The following is a 16,962-nucleotide window of genomic DNA, read 5'->3' as shown; positions in this document are numbered from 1 at the left end:
TGTTTTGCTTTAATAAAAAATAAGTTGAGTGAGAGATTTATGCAATACACAATCAAAGACTCCTCTCCAAAGGAAGTGAGTTCCAGAGTCTGGGGGACAGTGAATAAAAAGCTCTGTCTCTCTTTTGTTTTCAGCTTTGTATAGGGCACCGTCAGCAGGCTCTGATTATTAAAGAGCCTTTGCGCACCTGCCAGGAAAGTATGGATGCGGACGTCCTCTTGTGTAACCTAATGCTTGGCCATGGAGAGCTGTCAGCTCTCAAAAGTGCACTCCGAAACAAAGTGGGAGCCAATGGAGTTCACTATTTACTGTTTGGCCTCCGCATGGTTTGGAAGAATTTTGGCCCTCTTTTCTTTACAATGCTGCCAGGGACGTTGCAATCATGGAAGAAGGTGTTCTGATCAGACTGAAAACTTCAGCATAAATGCAAAACGCAGAGTGTTTTAGGAAAATTAACAAATAATCCGGGGATGCTTTTCTTCAGCAGAAACAAAGTGGAGCAGAGTTGATGGAAAGGTAGATTAATTAAATACAGGCAGTCTTAGGAGAAAGCCTCTGAGAGGCTGCAAAAGGTCAGGTATTATGCTGGATGTTGACCTTTCAGCAGGGCAGTGACACTAAAAAGCTAAATGTTTTAGATCAAAGTATGGTCATGTGTCAGAATAATTCAATCAAAATCAATTCAGACTTCTATTGAGAATCTGTAACAAAACTTAGAAATCGATCATCTCCATCCAGTCTGACTGAGCTTGAGTCATATATGAAGCCGGTAAAATGATGCAAACACCTGTGAAGGCTGTAAAAGGTATTTCATGAAAAGTTAAAGTGGGTGTGAATACTTATATTGTATAAAAATATGAAATGCAAATTTCATATTTTCTTTCCTATTTGTTTCACTGATATTGTACAGGCATAACCTATTACATTCTGCACAAAAAGAATGATATAAAAGTTGCAAAAAGCTATAGTGAGTTGATATCTCCATGACTAACCCCATTAAGTTAAAATAAAAGGCTTCACATTGTAATCTCTAAGGTCAGGAAGGATTAAAGAGGCACAGCAAACTTTTTCAACCAGATTAGGATCTGAATAGATTTTAAAAATCAGGCATCTGATCATAATTCTGTGTGCTCACAATGTTCTGCAATCTCCACGGCTTTAAATCCCCACATTTAAAGATAAACTCTAACGTAGTTTTTTATCTTCATGGATGCACCATTTCTGAATTATGTGTTTCATTTTAATAATAGACTAAGCAAGCTTATACACGCGAAAGAGGAGGAGAGACTAAGTGGATCCGTGAGAATGTAATGCGAGATGTTTTTCATGAATGGATGCAGGACAGAGATCAGTTTTCGTTACCTGGCAAGGGCAAGCAGAGACTCAAAGGTAAGGTTAATAGCTCTACAAGGTTTCAGTCCACAGCTGATATCCATATGACATTATACTACAAGTTACATTAAATAAAATGAGAAAGAAAACAACCATTGTTTCTTTTAATCTAAAGACACAATGTGCTCTTAATGTTAAAAAGTGTTTATGCACCCAATGTAAATCTGAAACGGTTTCAATTTAAGGAGGGGATTTTCCAGTCAAATCCTATTTGGGATGTTTAGAAATTGGAATTTTAGGAATTATTAGAAACTGAAAACCGTCGTTTTGAGCTGGAACACATACATTGTTTACGTTCTGGGATTTAATACTAAACTATTCATGAACCCAAATCCTGTTTTAGCACAGCTAATACAGCTAAAAGCTCAAAATAACTCACGTCTGACCATGAAGGTGACCTACACCTGAAAGGAAATTCATCCTGTGTTAGTTGGGATCCAGTTCACTGCAGAGAGGGATTTAGAAACTCCCAATACCTTACCAGTGCTTTGCTGCTTTCTTCTGTCCTACTTTAATTTTGTACCTATAAATAAACCAGGTATGTTTTCATAAATCGTGTTTATTATCATTCATAAACTACTCAAGTCTCACTTGCAATTTAATTGCCATTATTATCTACACACAGTTTCTATTTTTATTCCTTGTTTTGGCCTTTGACTCAACATTTTCAATAATTTTTAGATCTCCTCTGTGGTTAAGTGATGGAATAATTGAAAACTTGGCAAGATGAGGCCAAATGAAAAACATATTTTACGAGTATTGGATTTTGCCAATACTCATATCATGTAATTAAATTGGTTGGAAACACCTCAGGAGACAGTAACACATTCAACTTCATAAATGACATTTCAGATTGTGTCTTAATCTGAAATTATACCGCCTTAATCTGAAATTGGAAAGTAAAAGCATTAGTCTTAAAATTGAGAGGAAGGGAGTCTTCCTTATTTTAATGTCATTTTACAGATTCAGTACAGGAAAAAAACATTTTCTAGAGATTTAATGGGAAAAACATTCAGTGTAAAAATGCTGAACCTCATGTAAAACTGACTTTTTATTTAAACAAACAAACATATATAATATGAATTGAGCATAACTTAACCATTTTCAAAAGCACACGTATAGTATTTTGTGACAGAGTCTTGGAGATAAGTTTGCATGTTGTAAAAATAAAAACACACTTTTAATGTTTTGGGAAATAAACATTCATCTCAGCATGTTGTCAATTGCTTGTAAAGGCTAAATGACACTGAGTGGTAAAGGACTGTGAAAAATCTAATAGTAACATAATAACACATTTTGCACAGGTGACATTCAGACATATATCTTTCTTTTTTCTGGCTTCCTATATTCCTTCATCTTCTGCAGCTGTGGAAAAGTTAACTAAAAAATAAATCCCGGTCACTACCTAAACAAACAAACCATTTCTTAAAATAAATTGCTCATACATTGATAAAATGCCTTGGTGTGACGAATCAAACTGCCTACAGTCTATAAAAATAATACGGGATTTAATAATACCCAAATGATTTAGATTTATACAGTTATGATCTTGCAGCTGGTGCAAACGGCGGTAAAAGGCTCATTACGTTACTGCAGTGGGAGATGCTTGCCTGCGGCCAGAGAAGATGATGCCTTTGGTTCTGCTGAAGTTGTACCTGGAAAAAACAGCGTAATGTTTCTACAATTCCCTATGAACATTCAAGACTTTGCTTTCCTGTCCTGCTTTTATAGTGTGATGACATTTAGGCTCTATCCTTAGATTGATCAAAAATGTGTTTGATATGACTTTTTCTTGCCTGATCCAGTAGGGTTCTCTAGCCCACCATCTGAGTCGGCAACCACCTCATCCTCTGGGAAGTTAATATTTTCTCTGGATTGGCTGTGCTGCCTGGAATAGCAAGAAAAAAACAAATAAAATGTCTTTACAGAGAATCAGGCAATTAACTAAAGCTGCCTTATTTGTCTAGAGATAATACTCACGAGCCAAAAAGCATTGCATGTAGTCCTGAGGAAAGAAAGCAAAAACTGCTAATATAGCACAACACATTTTAGTGTCTATATCAAAGCGACATTTCAGAATTTTATTTTAAGGCTTCTACTGCCTTAAAACAACTCCAGTCCCAAAAATGTTACGGGGTTTGTGCAAATGATATTTGTGCATTTTTTTTAATGAGCATCTTGTTTGCATTGGGTAGTTATAAACAGAGAAACCATCAATTGTTTACAAAGAAATTGGAGGTTCGAGATATTGCATTAGCAATGAGCTTCCTGTGTGCAACACATGCTGTTAGCAGAACATGTTAAATATATTAGGTCAGAACAAATGTCTGATAGAACGGTAAATCAGTATAAAAATAAAACCAAATGTCTTTACTTAACGCACTATTTTCGCATTTTACATCAAAATCACTGTTGGCAGATAGCCTCTAGCTTCCACTTCCTGTATAGCTAATCATTAGTTTATTTGCTAAAAAACACCCAGTTCTAATGTGACAATAGTTAAAACATTTCTAAAGTAATGCTTGCATATACTGCTTTAAATTTTTTAGGACTTGAGTTTTTAAAGACAGTAAAAGCCTGCTTTGGTCTTGGTCCCAATGTCACTTGCCATGAGCTTTAGCCAGCGCTACAAACATATCTGGATTTATACTAAACTAAAATGCAAACAGAGTTTTTGAGGACAAAATATATGCAGCCTATAACTTTTTCAAAGAGCCTTTAATGTGGGGGACTTACGAGGATTGCTATCCCGGTTACGTATGATGAACACAAGCAGCAGCACAGTAGGAATGGCTGCAAAGAGCATCCCACCAACAGCTGCTCCAACCACAGCAGGGTACATGTTGTCACGCAGCTCCACTGCAAAAACATCACAGTTGCACAAAAGTTAAATATAAAAAGCTTTTTCTCAGTGAAAAAACTTCACAGCTGTAACTGTCTCACCAAGTTTCTTTTCAGTAGAATCACCTCATCACTCTGAAAGTATATTACCAATACCAATACCCCATTATGGCCAATAACTCTAAATTTTTTCCTGTTTAAATTAGAATTTATGTGAATTATCTGGTACTAAGATCTGCCTTTTACACCAATCATAAAGTGGTTTCATCCTTATTATTCCATCACAATAAACAAAACAATTCTGCAATTATTAAAAAAACAGAAACTTAAAAGGATGTATCGGATAAAACAATAAAATAATGTGAAGGGGAAGCAAGTGAAAGATGTAACGTGTATGTCATCGTTTCCAGAGGTGGGGCAGAGTACCAGAAAATGTACTAAAGCAAGAGCAGCATTAATTTTTACTCAAGAAATCCAAGAAATTATTCAAGTAAGAGTAAAAAGTATTTGGTAAAATGGTCTACTCAAGTACTGAGTAACTGATCAAATTATCACTCATTTAATATATAACATTACATAATCAGATGGATGAAAATATAAAGCTAAGTAGAAATTCTGGTATTTCAAGGATGAAAATGTCAGCAACTCATATAAGTAACAAAAATGACAATCAGGCAAAATAAAAATACAAAATACAAATCAGTTTCTTTATTCTTCATTCAGTGAAGTTACTCACAGAAAATTCTAAATTTCACTCAAGAGATACTTCAAAATAAAATTACTCAAGTAAAAGTAAAAAGTAATTGTTTTCAAATAAGTTATTCAAGTAAATGTACCTACATTTACTTGATCATTTCTTTCAGATACTTTCTCTGAGAGAAAAAACGTTTGACCCTCAAAGCTGACCAGGCTTTCTAAATTTTCTCTTTGTTACCTGGAGTCCTGGCTACAGACGGGTGTCCGATGGTGCGGTGGTTGATGGGTGTTATGCGGAACTGGTAGGTAACGGTCGGAGTCAGTCCTCGAACTGTGTGACTCCTGCTGCCTGGATCCTGGATGATGGTACGGTACCAGTCTTGGGAGGCAATCCTCTCCTCCATCTGCAGCTGTGAAATATTGCTGCTCCGTCTCTTGTTTGGTCGCTCAGACACCCACTGGTGCTCCAGGTGGAAACCAGTCCATCCTCCAGTCTCCTCCGTACCGTCGACCTGCCACTCCAGCTCCACCTCGTTACGCTGTCGGCTGTTGTACGTCGCTCTGATCAGGGTTGCATTGGGTGGCATGGGGTATTCTGATGCAGAGGCAAAGCAAAAAGAAATGTGCCCTCAAAACTGGTCTAGTAATATCTATTACGAAATTTAGACAATCCAAAGAGATTCCTACTTTTGACCACCAGAGTGACGTTGATCTCAGCGCCTCCCACTGCGTTTGAAGTGGAGCATCTGTACTCTCCGCTGTCCTGCGTCTCGTCGGTTTCTCTCACAGTCAGGTTGGCCCAGGCAGACGTTTGCAGCAGCATGTACTTCGAAGTGTCTCGGACATCCATGCCCTGGTTGTTGAACCAGGTGATGTCATTGGCTGGAAGGTAATTGGCTCTCAGATTGCAGGTGAGCTGAACGTCACTCCCCTCGTACACAGAGATGACTCTGCGCTGCGTCAACAACACCGGGGCCTCTAAAAATGAAAGATATTAAGTAATTTTTAAAAACAAAAATCCCTTCTGCTGTTTACTGTTTTGTACAGTGATCGTTAGGACTGACCCAGTGTGAGCCTACAACTCTTTGCTTCCACCAGAAGTGGGTGTTTAGCGTAGCAGGTGTACGGTTTCCCACTTCGGGCCGTCCCATAACGCAGGACCAGGATGTTGGAGTTTTCTTGTCCTCCTTTGCTTTGGCCCCCTGGTCCCTCCCACCACACTAGGGCCTTTGGGGCCCCTCCATCCCAGGAGCAGGACAGCATCAGGTATTGCTGAGTGTTTGTGACGTAGGCAAAACACACCGGTTCTGCAGGAGGAATGTCTGTAAGGTGAAAAAAGTAAGGTCTTAATTTTAACAACAACTTTTCAGTGTTGATGATTTCTTTTTATGTGTAAACCTACATGTATGCATGCTGCATTCTGCTTGCTGTTTTCTGGCAGGATGAGCACCAATGCAAGTGAACAAGCTGTTGTTAGGAATCCTGCCTTCAGATGGCAGCAAGATGGCAGCACTGTTTTGCAGATTCGTTTGCAGTTCTGTTTCCTCCTGTTCCGCTTTTATTACATCACCAGTCCAGCGAAGGGATGGGGAAGGGAGTCCACCAGACCATGAGCAGAGAAGACTAAGAGACGTATGATTCTGAGCCGCTTCCATAGAACAGGAGGGGGAGCCAGCTGGAGGGTCTGTGGGAATTTAGTATAGATCAGTAAATTGATCAAAAAAAAACATCATGTTCAGTTGAGTAGATAGTTTAGGGGTTTTTTTACCAACTATATGAGATCTATGTCATGAATGTGTTTAAAATGATCAAAAATCCCTTTATGAGGAATAAAGGGAATGAAAATGAATTAGATAAGCACATCAGACGGGGAGGTAAAATTGGGAGGATGAACTCTATGGCACTATATTTACAGTTTACCTCTCACTGTTCATGGACAGATGCAACTCCATGTACAGCATCATTTTGAAGTACTGGGTTCAGATCTTATTTGGTAGGCTGAAATCACTTTGTGTCATTTCCCAATTATAAATGTGTATTAATAAATTTAATCTGAAGTTCGACAAGGCTCTATTGTCAGACCACTGTTAAATAGCAAGTTTTATAACATATATTATCATATGTATTCTGATGACTTTTGAATTTTGGACTTTATATGTTTGTGTCTCCATCACCACAGTTTTTTTACAGTTAATAATGAAAGTAGGTACATCATGCTAACGAGAGGGAAGGTAGGAATTTCTTAGCTTAATGTAGAAAGGACAGAGGTAAGTAGATTCATTGAGGTTAACTTTGGTGTTGGTACCGTCTCACATTTAAATTTTAGTTTCAGCAGAAAGTGTGTTATTAAATCAGGCCACTACCATCCTTAAAAAAATTCCTAGAATAAAGGGTTTCCTTTCAATAAACTGTTCTAAGGAAGTACACAAAGTGAAAACAGGAACCAGCTACACTAAACAGGAGTATAAAAACAACCAAAGCCTCACTTTGACTATGTTCACACTGCAGCATGAAGTGACCCAATTCCGATTTGTTGTCAATCGGATTTTTTTTTTTTTTTTTTTGCTGTGGTCGTTCACATTTCCAAATATATGCGACCAGTATCTGTTCTCCAGTGGGAAATGCAAACGACCTGAAAGTGTCTCGCATGCGCAGTAGAGGGCGCAATAACGTCACACATGGAGCGCGCGCTCAGTAGTGTTTGCGGAAGTAAACGTGGACGCTAACTGCGGAGCAAAGCTTACGATTTTTAACTTAAAAATGTGAATCTGTTGTCCGACCAGAGCCAGCATATTAACAACGTGATCCTCATTATAATCCGTCATGGTTGTTGTTTTTCTTCCCGCTTGTACGGAATAGGGATGTTTGTCGAGTATCAATGTATCAGATCGGATGAATGCGACCTGACCGTTAGGACTCAGGTCACTTTTGAAAAGATCAGGTGCGCATGTGTCGGATATCCAGGTAGCCTGGATTGCATTCGGGGAAAAAGAAAATCCAACCTGTGTTGTTCAGATTGCCATGAAAAGATCAGATACAGGTCGCATTAAGGCAAACAAATCAGAATTGGGTCACTCCAGGCTGCTCAGAATTGTTGCCATGGTTTTTATTTATGTGAATGCTGGTTCAGTGTCAGAGGTCACACTCACAGTAGACAACGAGGCTGACGGTTTTCCTGGAGCGCGTGTTTAGGTGTGAGTTTTGTGCCAAGCAGGTGTAGTCACCAGTTTGCACACGGAGGATCTTGGCAATGGTGTACTGTGGGCCGGTGAACACCTGGGAGTTGTTGTAGAACCAGATGTACTGACTGGCTGGATTGGACTGGGCTTGACATGACAAAGAAACCGGCTCAGTTTCCAGAGCTGAGAATCCTCGATCTGTTATACTGTATGAAGTCACGTCAATCTGAGGAACATCTGGGCCAACTGAGAACAAAAAGAGCATGAACACAGTCAAGAGCTTAACGCTGTGCTGAATATAGTAAATTAGCTTGAAAAAAAGCACTAGATAATAAAGATATGTGAAACTTGTGGGTAACTGTTATCTAAAGGTTAGCCATATGACATTTACTAAGCAGCATTTTGTAGAACTTTACATTTTCAGATTTTACATGATAACTTGATTTTGTTCTATCAGGATCTGCTCTGTGTTACGCAATTATGAGAGCTTCTTTGTCAGAACTTAGTAGGTACATTTACTTTGTTGTAATTTTTATGGAACTTACTGTTTACTTCCAATTAAAGTTTTCTAAAAGTATTAGGTTAAAAAATATATATATATTTGGAAAGATTATAAGCTGCTAACATGTACATATAATTTACAATTACTTACAGATAATGTCCAAAAACACCCAGTCAGAGTTTTCAGTGTTGAGGAAGTTGCTGCCTACACAGCGGTACCGGCCACTGTGGCTCCGGTTGACGTTGCTCATGGTGATAATGCTGCTGTTGCTGCCCTGAGCAAATGTTGTGATGCTGCCTCTTTCAATTTCACGCTGCCACACATACTGGATGGGCTCAGTCCCATTTTCCACGTTGCACTGCATCTTTACCGTCGCTCCTTCCACTGGGAGTGTGTCTCTTACCAGGACAGATGGTTTACTAACAGGGACTGTGAAAAAACAAATCCAGCAACAAATCAGTCAAAGGCTCACCTTTATGTGAATATTTTAGACTCGGTTGCCTTTCAAAATATTACATATAACAGAGTAAAACAGTGGTTATACATTTGTTTATAGGTCAGGTTTTGCCTTAGTTTTCAAACTAAAATTTATGACAAACAGGTTATAAAATGTTATTTAAGTGGAATAAGTAAAAAAATGATCATTTGTATTTTTGTCTTACCAGAAATTATATGGCCCTGTGGGAAAAAAATCCACACACTAACAATTTTACGTTGTATCAACACAAATTTAGCAACCATTTTCTTCATCGTTAAACAAACATTAAATACTTGAATGTACAAATTGGCAAGCACGTTAAGTGCCAGTCTTAAGGTGGCAATGCAACTTTAAATGCTCTGACTTTTTTATGCTTTACACTGTTGCAGTTGCTAGTGTTTTACAATTAAATTGAAGTGATTGGTTCTTCTAAATTCATGCATATAAATGAAAATTTATGGCGTTTCGCTTCACATAACAAGTGCTGTGTTTTGCCAATACAGAGATACATAAAAATTAGACTTCATCAGCAAAATATCTCTAATTCCCAAATCATTTATGCTGTTTGTGACCATGAGCACTGACCCAGTGTAAGTCCACAGGTTTTTGTTTGAGTCACAAGCGGGTGTTTAGCAGCGCATACGTAGGCCTTCCCAAACTGAAAGGCGCTGTAACGAACAATCAGAACGCTGGAGCTCTCTTCTCCGTCTTTGCCCTGACCACCTGGACCTTTCCACCACAGCAACGCTGTCGGGAACCCTCCACCCCAGGAGCAGGACAGCACCAGAAACTGTTTGTCATCCGTCACATTGGCGAAACACACAGGCTCTGCAAAGGGGGCATCTAGAGCAGAGGGAGTAAAATATGACTGAACGACTTTCTTTCTCTCATTCATCATTTTTATTGAGCTTTCTGGACTCACATGTGACTGTGCTGCAATTCATCTGCTGCTTTAGAGCAGGATGGGAGCCATGACAGGTGAACAAGCTACTGTTAGCAGTTAAACCTCCAGAGGGCAGCAAAACGTGTGCACCCATTGGATTTATTTGTTGTCCTGCAGGGATCAGGTCTCCAGTCCAGTGAAGGGACGGGGAGGGGAATCCACCGGGCCAGACGCAGAGCAGCTTCAGTGAGGTGTGATTCAGAGCCGGCTGCACGGAGCAGACGGGGGAGCTGTCAGGTGGATCTGCAGGGATTAAATGTGTACAGTAAGAAGTGAGTCACTGGGGAGGGAAGTGCACTAAACATTTGTTCAGATTCACTAACATAGTTTATGTAGATCATTTAATAATTTCCAGCTGTAGGTTGTCAGAACAGCAACTATCTACATGATCCCATATTCTCGACTGCCTGCATGGGTTAAAGAGCATTTAAATATTTTATGTGGCAATAACTAGAAAGAAATTTACAAAATACTTCTGTGTGTAAAATAATTTTATTGAATCGTGATTCAAAATAAAGTAGCAGATGAACCTGTCTCTAATAAGATCAATTGTTATAGGTATGACTTAGAAAATATTGCACACCAAATAGTGTCTTACAGTTTATATCAAATCTGTCATAATAAGAGAAAAATCTATTGAATCTGTGGGAACTAATATATAGAAATATATAACAATTTAATTCTTAAGATTTCATACTCGTCTGTGAAACTAGGAGAATCCTTTTCAATGACTTGTTGAAAGTTAAGAAGTTTTGAAGTGATTTTCTGTTAAATCCTTATAGGCAGTTAATATCTGCAGCAGATAACTGTATTAATGTCCTATCTGAGTGCAGATCTGGATTAAGTAAACCGTAAGACTGAAAGTAACAGTTTGTCCAAGTTGGCCCAAGACCAAAGTGAATTTTCATCATCTTAAAACAACAAAAAAATATTCAAGTTACATTGCAATTTAGACATTTAAACTATTGTCATGTTTGCATTGTGCATTTATTTGCCTAGGAAATAGAGATGGGAGGTGGGAAGGCATCAATAATATTCATGATTGAAAATGTATTGAGAACGAAGAAAGCATTTGATAAAACTATTTGTGAGTAAAATGTATGAATCTGCATGAAGTGGTTAAATGAATAACATATTAGGGATTTTTGTTATCATTCAAATCATCTTGGCGATAATAGAAAGATGCCAATGTACCTTCTTGCTTTGAGGACTGTTAGTTTTGTGATTGAAACTAGAAATAAGGTTTTGTATGAAAACTTAACCATCAGTAACATCAAATCAGAAGAAAACTTCAGATTGATCAAATTAAAATAAAGAAAATGTTCTGTTGAAATTGATAAAAATGTGATACATTTCACTTTTGACTTGCCTGATGTTGTACTATGACATATTTGGATCAAGGGGCCTGCAGGGATGCAGCACAGAAAGAGGAATGGTCTGAATTTTAAAGTCCCACTTACAGTAAACTGTCAGGGTGATGGTTTTCCTGGACTGCGTGTTCAGGTAGGAGTTTTGTCCCACACAGGTGTAGCCACCAGTGTGCAGACGGAGAATCTTTGTGATGATGAGTTGCGGTCCAGAGTACACTTCAGAGTCATTGTGGAACCAGACGTACTGACCGGCTGGATTGGACTGGACTCGGCATGTCAGTGAAACCGTCTCATTTTCTAGCGCAGCGTAGCCCCGCTGTACAACACTGGATGGAGCCACGTCTATCTGAGGAACATCTGGACCAACTGAGCAGAAATAACATGAACATTGTCTAGATCAATGCTGTCAATCATCTTTCTTTAGAATGGGGGGGCTGTTAAGTTGGCAATGCCTCATTAATCACCCAAAGATGCTTTTTTTCCCTTTGGGGTAACACTTTATTTGACAGGTTGTGAATAAAACTGTCATGACACCGTCATAAACATGACATAACGCCTGTCAAGAACATGACTAAGTCTTCATGAATATTTATGACTGTTGTCATAAAGTGTCATTTGGTAAATCATGACACTTTTAATACAAAGTTGACATTATTCAAAATGTCTTTGTTATGACAACTTGACATTAACCAAGAAATCATGATCTGACATAAATTTGTTATAAACGTATTACTGATTAAACTTTAGCTTTAATAACATAAAGCTACATAATTTTTAAAGTTTAATCAGTAATAATTTTATAACAAATTTATGTCAGACCATAATTTCTTGGTTAATGTCAAGTTGTCAAAACGAAGCAGTGCATAATATTAAGGTGGAAGGAAAATTAGACATTTTCTTTTTTTGCAATCAAATATCTGAAAAGTGAAATGTGCATTTGTAAACAGTTGATCTCATGTGGCACCACCATTTTCTGCATTTACAGCTGCAGGTTCACACAGTTTTAACTTGTGAAGTGTTTTTGTCCTTCTGGAAGGTGAACCCAGTCCCAAATCTTTTTGCAGCCTCCATTAGGTTTCCTTCCATGACTGTCCTGTTTTTAGTTCGTTCTGACTAGTTTTTCTGTCCCTGCTGAAGAAAAGCCTCCATTTCTCTGAGGCCTTAACAAGGTAGCCTCATTTATGCTAATATCAAATTATATAGAGGGTAGCTATTAATTAAGTTGTGTAGTGCAAAGCAAATAAGGCAAATTTTGAATTTTTTTTTTTTTTTCTCCGAAGAGTTTCTGCGGCGCTAGTGGCTCGTATTTTTTGTACAGTAGGCAGACAGGAAGGAGGGTGAGGAGAGGGGGGAAGACATGCGGTAAAGGTCGTCGGGACCGGGAGTCGAACCCGCGACGTCCGTGTCGAGGACTAAGGCCTCCAAACGTGGGGCGTGCTAACCCCCTGCGCCACCACAGCACGCCCCAAATTTTGAATATTTAACACAAAATGCAGAGCACAGGGAATTAATTTAGTGGATCCTTTACTACTTACACGTGACGTTGAGCCATAACCTTTCTGAGCTCTCTCTGTTGACGGCGTTTCCTGCAGCGCAGCGGTACCAGCCAGTCTGGTTGCGGACAATGTCTGTGATATTAATGAAGCTGGTGTTGCCCTGTGCAAACGTTGTGAAGTTTTCATTATACAGTTGATGCTGCCACATGTAATGTATTGGCTTAGTCCCATTTTCAATGTTGCAGTGCATCCAGATAGAAGAGCCTTCCTTCGGGGACGCGTTGCTCATCAGGAGGAACGGCTTACTAACGGAGACTACAAAGAAAAGGAATCGCAGATGTAGGGAGACAGAAGATAAGATAGTGTTCACTAAATGAAGTGTTTTTATTCATGGTGTGTGTGAAACTAGAAATTGCATTACTGAGCTATTCTACAGTACATTCACTCAAGGATTCTGACACCTGGGGTCAGGTTGGCATTTCCAATCAGGTTGGCTGGATTGGCTGCTTAAGCTTCTTTTAACTCTGTCATGCAACCTGCTTTGTATACTGCGTTCAAATCTTGACAGGTACATGAGAAGCAGCAGCTAAAACACAATTCATTCAATTTTATGATGTTCAAAGCATCATAAAATTGCTTTGAACATTTTGAACACTCCTGCTTAGTGTATGAAGCAGGAGAATAACTTTTTCTGCATTTCTGCTGGAAAAATGTAAGTTTAGTCTGTGTCTTCAGTAAGAAAGGTGTTCAGAACCAAATGATAAATGATTTATTTAAGCATCAGACTGGTACTAATTACGACCAAATGCTTGTTCTTGAGTGATGAATTTTAGGGACAAAAGCAATCTTATGGTTTTTGTTTTTTTTAAAGACAATTAGCATGTTGCATGTAATGAAACCATAAAAATTTTTTTACAAAAAGATAACTGTCACTTAATTTATGCATTGCAGGTGTCTCTGCATATTTCTAAATTCATTGGAAGTAATAATAATTGATTGTTCTGCACAGCGAAGATGAGCACTGACCTAGTGTGATTCTGCAGGTCTTTGCTGCAGTCAGAAGTGGGTGTTTGGCATAGCAGGTGTAGGGTTTCCCACTGTGGGCAGTCCCATAAGGAAGGACCAGGATGTTTGAGTCTTCTTGTGCGTCCTTGCTTTGGTTTCCTGGTCCTTCCCACCACAACAGTGCTTTGGGTAGCCCTCCATTCCAGGCGCAGGACACCATCAAATACTGCCTATCATTGGTCACGTTGGTGAAACACAGCGGTTCTGAGGGAGGGATATCTGGTGTGAAGAAAAAAAGAGGTGAAATGTGCAAGTTTTCTGTCCAGTTAGTTATGAGAGATTTAATGTTCTTATTCTGGTTCTCACAGGTATGCGTGCTGCACTCTGTAGGTTGTCGTAGAGCAGGATGGGAGCCGACGCATGTGAACAAGCTGCTGTTACGATTCAGCTTCTCAGACGGGAGCATCATGACGTTGGTAGTCAGACGAGGTTGTTGCCCTGTGTCGACCTGTTTTTGTCCTGCCTGTGTTGGGTCTCCGGTCCAGTTGAGGGACGGGGAGGGAAATCCTCCGAGCCAGGAGCAGAGGAGCCTGAGAGCAGTGTGGTTGAGTGCAGACTCCACAGAGCACACGGGGGAGCCATCTGGAGGGTCTGCAGGACCAAAAAACGTGTGTTATCAATAAATTTGCAATGAATTAGAGCTTAAATTAAGATGTTTGTGTGTATGGTTATATTTTTCAAGATGTTGGAAATGAAATTTTCTAACATGGAAGAACTTGAGACTGACAACAAAGATTAATGTGGGAAAGTGATGATTAAATTAAATGTTCCGGTCAAAGGTCACACTCACAGTAAACAGTCAGGCTGAGGGTTTTACTGGACTGGGTGTGGAGGTGGGAGTTCTGGGCCATGCAGGTGTAGTTGCCAGTGTGGCTTCGGAGGATCTTGTTGATAGTGAGGAGTGGTCTTGTGTACATTTTTGAATCATTGTAAAACCAGATGTACTGACTGCCTGGATTGGACTGGGCTTCACAGTACATGGAAACAGTCTCATTCTCCAGAGCAGAGTATCCATGCTTTGTTATACGGAATGGAATCACATTTATCTGAGGTTCATCCGGACCATCTGAAGACAAACAATATGAGCAGAGTGTCAAAATGTAGGTCAGAGATCGACAGCCTACTCAGAACAAAGATGCTTTATTTTTATTTTAAAAAACCGTCACAGTAGAGAAAAAGTTAAAGTGGAGCAACAAACAGGAGGAAAGCATTTTGATGCAATTTTTTTTTTTATCTGCATCTAATCTGCACCTAATAGGAAAATCCAAAATTCTTACATGTGACATTTATCAACAATCGGTCAGAGGTCTCATTGTTGACGGCATTGCTGACTTCACAGTGGTACCAGCCAGTGTAGTTTCTGCTGATTCTGGTCACAGTGATGATGCTGCTGTTCTGTGATAAGTCAGAAATGTTTTTATTGAGAGTTTCATGTTGCCACTTGTACTGAAGCGGTTCAGAACCATTTTCAACACTGCAGTTCATCCACATTGAAGATCCTTCGATTGGAGATGCTTCACTCATCACGAGATACGGCTTACTGACAGGAACTGTATCGGAAACATAATCACAGAAGGCAGTGATGTTTTAGAAGTGCAACACTGTCAATTAAATTTTTAAGTTTTATACAGAGTTGTTTTAACCTGAATTTTTCATTTCTAAATAACTTGTAGGAAACATCATCAATGGATTTGGAGCAGCTAGCTTGACGTTTCTCCTTTTGTTTAGTACATTGTAGTTAAATGTTTTGGTATCAGACATTGTGCCTTTGGTGCTAACTCTGTGTTTTTTGCCAATGGGAACACTAGACACACAAATCTAAAGATCTTACTGTCTAAACCTTTTTGGAAAAATGTAGCAGGTGGATTGCTGAAATTAATCATGATTTTGTTCAAAATCATTCACCTGATCAAATCTGTTATTACAAATTGACTACAATCTACTTGAATGCTCCTGAAAAGGCTCATGTCATGACTCAGTCCCTTCGTTAAAATGTTAATATGCTAGCACTGTCTACACTAAACAACCCAAACTCATTTCACATGGAATGACCCATTGATCGCTACCAGAACCGGGCCTTCATTGCTTGATTGTGTTTGATGACGTCAACTTAAACCTTTCAATACCCTCAGCGGGGAAACATGAAACTGGTTTCTTGTTGGAAGGGGCATTTGTACTACAAGTTGCCTTTGCTTAGACAGTGATTGGGATAAATGGCTGCCATGTTTTTTCTGAAGCTCGAGGTTTACCAGAAAAGACACTGGAGATCAGGGGTTCTGATTGCCATTTTAGCTGCTAATCTCAAAAGCTAATCTCAAGTATTGTTCCTGGAATTTGTTCAAATTTTCCCAGGTTGGGGGTTCAAAATGTATGATTTTTACTAAATGTGGTTTTCATCTGTCACCTCTGTTGCATACTTTGTCTGTTCTCAGAGGTTATCCCAGTGTTCAACTATGACATCCCTTTATTGTAATAGGGTACCCTTCTAACCATAGTCATACCTACAGGTGGGACTCTTACCTTGGACAGTCAGATGTACGTAGTAGTAGTAAACTATAGGCTCATGTTCAATGTCATAGAAAGCCTGACAAGTGAACAAACCATGTGCAGCCAGAGGCAGTTTCTCGATGCTTATTGATGCCGTGTTTGGGAGGATTGTCACTGGTCCAACCATCATAGCTAACTTCTGGATCCTCGGTCCTTTCCCCAAATCGTAGAGCACTGCTTTGATGGCATCAGTGCCTGGCTCAGTGAAGCTCCATATGTATAAATCAGGTAACGCTGCTCCACATTTGAGAACCACAGCTTTGTCCACCACCCCATACACACTGGCATCCTGATACACCACCTCTCCAGTGTGATTTATCTGAAGGGCTGAAGGAGAGAAATGACACCATGTTTTGTAGGTAAAATGTGTGCGTTTGTGTGAAGGAAACAAAGATGGAGGTGTCATGTGCCTTGCCTATGTTCAGCTGAAGCCAGGATTGATTGCACATACAC

At 39.3% G+C, this 16,962-nt stretch overlaps 2 protein-coding genes across 2 annotated transcripts; both read right to left on the bottom strand.

Annotated features, from left to right (window-relative positions):
• Positions 1-2,979: 2,979 nt before the first annotated feature.
• Positions 2,980-10,364, bottom strand: LOC116728819 (V-set and immunoglobulin domain-containing protein 10-like 2). The gene is made up of 12 exons (XM_032577137.1): positions 10,011-10,364; positions 9,674-9,931; positions 8,761-9,039; positions 8,064-8,354; positions 6,332-6,613; positions 5,994-6,251; positions 5,617-5,907; positions 5,168-5,524; positions 4,129-4,251; positions 3,373-3,397; positions 3,189-3,280; positions 2,980-3,047 (listed from the first exon to the last, which is right to left on the bottom strand). Exons 1-12 carry the CDS (start codon positions 10,123-10,125, stop codon positions 2,980-2,982), a joined length of 2,439 nt encoding a protein of 812 aa, XP_032433028.1. The 5' UTR covers positions 10,126-10,364.
• Positions 10,365-11,427: 1,063 nt separating this feature from the next.
• LOC116728818 (V-set and immunoglobulin domain-containing protein 10-like 2) lies at positions 11,428-15,508 on the bottom strand. Its single transcript, XM_032577136.1, has 6 exons — positions 14,753-15,508; positions 14,269-14,553; positions 13,924-14,181; positions 12,937-13,212; positions 11,553-11,767; positions 11,428-11,436 (listed from the first exon to the last, which is right to left on the bottom strand). The coding sequence occupies exons 1-6, from the start codon at positions 14,940-14,942 to the stop codon at positions 11,428-11,430; spliced, it is 1,233 nt and encodes a 410-aa protein (XP_032433027.1). The 5' UTR covers positions 14,943-15,508.
• Positions 15,509-16,962: the final 1,454 nt, after the last annotated feature.

This window comes from Xiphophorus hellerii, chromosome 11, assembly GCF_003331165.1.
Source record: "Xiphophorus hellerii strain 12219 chromosome 11, Xiphophorus_hellerii-4.1, whole genome shotgun sequence".
In the NCBI taxonomy this organism is placed as follows: Eukaryota; Metazoa; Chordata; class Actinopteri; order Cyprinodontiformes; family Poeciliidae; genus Xiphophorus; species Xiphophorus hellerii.
The sequence above is the reverse complement of the archived record's forward strand: the minus strand, read 5'-3'. Positions and strand labels throughout refer to the sequence as shown.

What these genes read in the sequence shown, in the direction of transcription:
- LOC116728819 (XM_032577137.1), bottom strand. Translation starts at nt 10,125, where the DNA reads ATGGGTGCACACGTTTTGCTGCCCTCTGGAGGTTTAACTGCTAACAGT. An exon ending in GGTGTTTTTGGACATTATCT is followed by an intron (nt 8,355 to 8,760) that starts GTAAGTAATTGT and finishes TTTTGTTCTCAG; the next exon opens with TTGGCCCAGATGTTCCTCAG. An exon ending in AGAATGCAGCATGCATACAT is followed by an intron (nt 6,252 to 6,331) that starts GTAGGTTTACAC and finishes TTCACCTTACAG; the next exon opens with ACATTCCTCCTGCAGAACCG.
- LOC116728818 (XM_032577136.1), bottom strand. Translation starts at nt 14,942, where the DNA reads ATGTACTGTGAAGCCCAGTCCAATCCAGGCAGTCAGTACATCTGGTTT. An exon ending in GACCTGCAGAATCACACTAG is followed by an intron (nt 13,213 to 13,923) that starts GTCAGTGCTCAT and finishes TTTTCTTTGTAG; the next exon opens with TCTCCGTTAGTAAGCCGTTC. An exon ending in GTTATGGCTCAACGTCACGT is followed by an intron (nt 11,768 to 12,936) that starts GTAAGTAGTAAA and finishes ATTTCTGCTCAG; the next exon opens with TTGGTCCAGATGTTCCTCAG.